General features: G+C 38.0%; 1 protein-coding gene across 1 annotated transcript; it reads left to right on the plus strand.

Annotated features, from left to right (window-relative positions):
• The first annotated feature begins 3,123 nt into the window (after positions 1-3,123).
• LOC113234378 (vegetative cell wall protein gp1-like) lies at positions 3,124-4,680 on the plus strand. Its single transcript, XM_026469689.1, has 2 exons — positions 3,124-3,139; positions 3,473-4,680. Exons 1-2 carry the CDS (start codon positions 3,124-3,126, stop codon positions 4,678-4,680), a joined length of 1,224 nt encoding a protein of 407 aa, XP_026325474.1.
• Positions 4,681-6,074: the final 1,394 nt, after the last annotated feature.

The raw sequence follows: 6,074 nt of genomic DNA on the forward strand, positions 1-6,074 counted from the left end.
TGCGACTCATCGGCTTTGGAATGGTTCAGGAGTTACCTTACTAACCGCACGCAACAAGTAAAATTGTGAAATCCAATGGTGCTTGGCTAGTGTCTGATCTGAGTGCTGTTGACAGGGGCGTGCCGCAAGGCTCTATATTGGGGCCGTTGCTATTTGTACTTTACACTTCAGATATCACGGGCTGCATTAAAAACTGCAAGTATCACCACTATGCGGATGATGTTCAGTTACAGCTGTCTTTCGATCCAGATAGAACCGCCGAAAGTACAAGCCTCATTAATGAGGATCTACACCGCTTAGCTATTTGGTACAGGGACAATGCCTTGGTCTTGAATCCAATTAAATCTCAGCTTTTGATTCTAGGATCTTGTAAACAAGTGAGAAACATCCAGTCACATGCGCCAGTCCTTTCAATTTATGGTGAGAAGATTGCTCAGGTAGCGGAGGCCCGAAATTTGGCTATAATTATGGACGGTCATCTTAAATTTGACACTCATGTAGCTGAACTTAGTCGCAGTAGCTCCTATAGGTTAAAAGTGATCTACGGTATTCGACCGTTTCTCAGTGTTGATTTGCGTATTTCTCTATGTGAAGCATCGATATTATCTAAGATCAACTATTGTATCACGTCGTATGGTCCCTTTTGTCTAAAACACACAAACTTCTGCAGCGTGTGAAAAATGCATGTGCCAGATTTTGTTTTTTATATACTCACGTTATTCCTTATCTCAACGCTACAAATCTACTAAATATCGGGGCTCGTCAATATCTCCTGTATGCAGGACTTTTATTCGATATAGTTAACTAGAACACCTGAATATCTTTATGAAAAACTAATGTGGATATCTTGGGTCTTCATGATCTGTCCGATCATTTGTTCTTATGGTACTACAACATAGAACTGCAGCTTTTCGGGGTAGTTTCAAATACTCGGCCTCAAAGTGCTGGAATTTCCACGACCTATTCGCAACGAGACTTCCAAACCGAAATTCAAAGCACTGTACCGGCAACACCTACTCTCACTTCAAAAATCTGTGTAGTGTGTTTTTATTCTTTAACGTAGTCTGTCGAGAATCGAATTTTGTTGTTGCTTTGATCTACTCTTATTACGTGTAAAATTATATTATAATACTAAATACATTACACAACATTAAAACCTCTTTACAGTCACAACTTACTCCTACAGCTGTAATTATATTCACACTCGCTCATGCACTGACATATCAAACAGGTTATTTTAGATGCACTATTTACACTTTACTATGTTTACTACTATTGTCAATGTATAATTTTACTCATAGTCGTTATATTTTTGCTTTCAAATAATTTAATCCCTCTCGTTGGTTCTGACTGAAAACCAGCGCCTTAGGAAACTTTGGCATATGCTGAGTCAGCGCCGTTTCATTGCTATGACAATCATGTTTTGTTTTTTCTTTTATGCTTAATCTGTATTTGTGTTATATCAGTGAATAAAGTGTTTATCTATCTATCTATCTATCATATTCGTGCCTTGACAAAGTTATCAACCAAGTAATGTATTATTGCTACAGTGACTGAAAGAACGAAAGATTTCCCAATATTGTCTATTCCTTACTAAAAATAGGAAAGAAATAACGTTATATGAACTGTATAATGCCATCTCTTTCTTTTTTGATGTTCCTAATCGTCCTATCGTAGTATAATGTTAAAGTACCTAATATTATTTACATTCAGAGAATTTTAACTGCCAAAATAATGAAATCTGTTAAAATTACGTTGTTTTCAATTATTTTTCCGCATTTTCAAGCTGAGTCTTGATAGTCACGTCGTGAATTCGGAATTATAGTCTAGTGTCAACTGTTTGTGCCGCCAAGGAGCATGTAGAAGGCGCTGTCATAATTTTACGAAATAAACATCGCGTATTTTTATTTAGCGATAAATTATTTCCTATATACTATTAAATAAAAAAAATAAACAAAATATTGAAGAGATATATGTAAATAAATAAGTTAAACTTAACTTTTAATCATTACAAATCAATATTAAGACAATAAAACTGAAAATAATATTGTTTCCGTTGCATCCGTGTAAGATTGCTAAATTTGACATAGGAACAATATTACTTTAATGTTAAAGTCGTCACAGTACGAACTGAGTGAATGAATAGTCACAAAGCTGCCAATAAAACATCATAGTTGTAACATTATAATAAGCTTACTTTAAGCGCGTCATGGTACGAAAAGTCAATGTAAGGTTAAAGTTATATTGTTTTAAGAGGTTGCTGGCATATCTTTTTTGGGGAAAAGTGAGTGACAATGGTAACGTCGCAAGAAATCGTTAAGAAGGTAGTCGTTGATAACGAAAGATGGTAGACTGACATATCTGTTCTTGAAGCTGTCTTCTGCCACTGGGCAGTCAACCCGTGACCATGGATCGTATAACCGTTCCGAAATATCGGGAAAACAAAACTAACTCATAGCGTCATAGGAAATCTGTCAATTGTGATAATCATTTAGAAATAATTGCTTACGCCTCTCACCACTACCTAAAGCGCAAACTAGTTTAAACGGTCAGACTTTGGAAAGAAGGATGGCGACATCCCGTATATTTTGTGACGTAGTGTTTTTGATGACGTGCATTAAATAGACATATCACTACTTGTGATTCATTATCAAAGCATCAAAAAAGCTAATTGAGTACAGCTTGTAGAAGCTGGGGTTATAAAGTTGATATAGGTTATGTTTATTACATTATCCTGTATTTCACTTCAGATGTTTGTTCGTAGTAGCAGATAACAACAACGAAAGAACTGGCTGAATATTTCTAAATCTGCTAAAGTTTCCCACATTTAAAACAACGTTCACATGTTCTCCGTCGCAATGAAAATGAATAAAAATTAAATCTGCCCAAATGGCACAAATGGTCACACTGTTGTCAATCTCAAAGTGACATTGACATTGGCAAGAGGCCTCACGTCAAAACGTTCCTTTGCTAACTTTCGTATATGTCATTTGAATATTGTCTAAACATTTTTGTCACTTTTTTGTATGTTTATGTTTTATTTTTTACTTTATATCATTATTGTTTAATTAATTATTTGTTTATGTATTTTATAGCTCTGACGTTTTATGTGTTTACTATAAAATGACCAATACTTTAGGTAGGTAAACATTTAATCATGCTTAATATCGAACCTACATACAAGAACGTTACCTATTCTAGTGTCGAATTCAATCAATTGCGTTGTGTTCTTGCGTCTATTCTAAAATATATTATTTTGCAATTTCTTTATTCCCAACTTCTAACAATATACCAAAATATATTAATAACTATCGACATAAACTAACACGTAAAATTATATTAGCAAAATCCATGAACGGCACTTCGTTGATTTTGGGTCAGCTTTCGCCATCCTTCTTTAAAACGTTCGTCATCACACACACTATGTTTAGGGAACACATTTTATAAACACAATCTTTTTTCACTTCTACAGATCCTCAACAGGTGGTCAATGCACCCTTACCCTGTCCAGACCCTAACCCTTGCCAACAGCAATCTTACCCAGTGCCAATCAGCCCCCAGCAACCTTGCCAGTCGCAACCTTATCCACCACAGCCTTATGCACCACAGCCTTGTGCACCACAACTTTATGCACCACAGCCTTATGCACCACAGCCTTATGCACCACAACCTTGTGCACCGCAATCTTCTCCACTACAACCTTGTGCACCACAACCTTCTTCGCAGCAACCTTGTCCACCACAATCATATCAGCAACAACCCGCTTTCCACATTATCCAATACCAACCCCAATCTGGTCAATACCAACCCCAACCGGTACAAGTAACAGCATATCAACAGCAGAATGTTCCTTGTCAACCGCAGGTTAACCCTTGTTCACCGCTACTTTCCCAATATCAATCGCAAGTTAATCCTTGTTCACCATCACTTTCTCAGTATCAACAGCAGGTTAACCCCTGCGCTTCGCAACCTCAATCACAATCAGCTTCATTCCAAGCACAAATTGGCCCTTGCCCTCCGCAACAGCAACCTGTGCCAGTGTCACCAAATCCCTCACAACCAAGCAATTGTCAACCGCAACCCATTCCTTGCCCAACAAGCCCTCAGCAAGCTTCGAACTGTCAGCCTCAAAATTCACCTTGCCCACAGCAATCCCAGAACCAACAGCAAGCTGGTTTAATATGTCCACCGCCACCTTGCCCTGATCAAGGACAAATTGTTAAATGTCCACCGAGCCAATCGCAATCTCCTCCCTGCCAACCGCAAATCTCTCCTAATCAACGCCAATCATGTCAACAACAAGCAGTTAATTGTGTACAAAATTCACAACAATCTACTGTTTGTGTAGGACAGCCACCAAACCCATCACAAGTTTCTGCCTATCAACTACAAAATTTTCCAGGCACACCTCAACCTTGTGTTCTCCAGCAACCATCTAATTGTCAAGCGCAAAATCCATGTCCTCAATCTCCATTCCAAGTCGTACCTTGTCCTGCATACTCTACCCAGGCTTTTTCTTGCGTACCCCAGACTCAGTCTTACCAATCCCAGACTACCACAGGTGGTTCCCCTTCTGCCACAGACTGCGGAACAACAAGGAAGAACAAGGTGTTTCACAGCCTACTTGGTCTTCCTGGGGCTGTTGCTGATACCCTTCTGAGCGGGGAGATCACGGTTTAAACGAAACACGAAGCCACAAATTCTTATAATAGAAGGAAAAACAGTAAAGAACTTTTCGTATACAGGGTGCCGTTAATGCCTTATCCGGTAAATATCGACTCATCCGAAGAACAACGTACGATGTGATTATACAGCGAAAAGAGTATAAATACATAATTTCGTTATTCAAATTAAGGCCTGTGTAAAGGTGTTTTGAGAATTTTTATATATTATTTCGTTTCGGAAATATAAAATCGAACAACAGTCGATCTGACATCCACAGCGAAGAAGAACGAACGAAATGTACTTTGTCCTGAGAACAAGTAGTCTTGCACATAGATCTTTGTTCTACGGATGAGTCGATGTAACTGTAAAAGTAATTGTCTTAAAAATGTAAAAAGTGGTGGTATTTGATATGTTTACCTGTTAGCAGTTGTTTTCTCATAACATAAAATCATTATTTTACTCATTAGTTAGAGCGTTTGCGCATTACATCCGATTCGTATGAGCATGCTAAATTTGATTCAAATCAGAATAGATCCAATCGGGTAGTCTCGAAATGAGATGGGTTTCTCAGCGAGAAGATGAACCTGATTCCTACTATATCTTTCTAATTTGTGAGTTAAATCCACTATTGTTCCGATTAGAAATGTCAAAAGTTTCCGATCGGCCAGTTGTGAATCGCAATTATGCAATTATGCGCAAAAAAAGACGCAGTTTCCAAACTGGGAGTGGCAATCAAAATCAAGCTGCATTCTGAATCCGAGAAATGACAATCCGAAATGTCACAGGGATCATTTTGCCTCTAGATGAACTAGCGATATTTGTATTTTCTCAAAATCGGACTTAGTGCACAAGCGACATCCGAAGTGGGTCCGAATTTTTATGGTCTCGGATTCGGAAAGAATCGGATGCTGTATGCAAAGGCGCTTACTATTGTAGCAATTTTGTGAAATATAGAAAATTTCCCTGTCGCCTTCAGAATAGCACCCTAAACGTGATATTTACGAAATGTAATTTACAAAGGATTTCTGTTTATTGATCTCAAATTTAATATTACTAAGGATATTACAAGAAGGATAATAAGCTTTTATTACGTCACCGGAATTAAAGAGTTTGAAAGAGTTAAATATTGACGTAAGCAATGAAACGGAAGGAAAGCTGAAACCGCCAACATTGATGTTAAAAATTAATCTAAAGGCTGCCTCGAGTGGTCTGTGAAGGCCAGGAATAGGTTCGTCAGTGGTATCGCAGACGAGTCAGAAAACAGAGCTGGTGCGTGGAGTTATATAATCTTTCTGTAATTAGTTAATATGAAATGGGCGGTGCCGGTGTGTGGGTATTCGTGGTCGTCGAGATGATCTGTATGAAAACAATGAGGTATTTATTATTTAAAGTCGAAAAACACTTTGCGG

This window comes from Hyposmocoma kahamanoa, unplaced genomic scaffold, assembly GCF_003589595.1.
Source record: "Hyposmocoma kahamanoa isolate Upper Pololo Valley unplaced genomic scaffold, ASM358959v1 84, whole genome shotgun sequence".
Lineage (NCBI taxonomy): Eukaryota > Metazoa > Arthropoda > Insecta > Lepidoptera > Cosmopterigidae > Hyposmocoma > Hyposmocoma kahamanoa.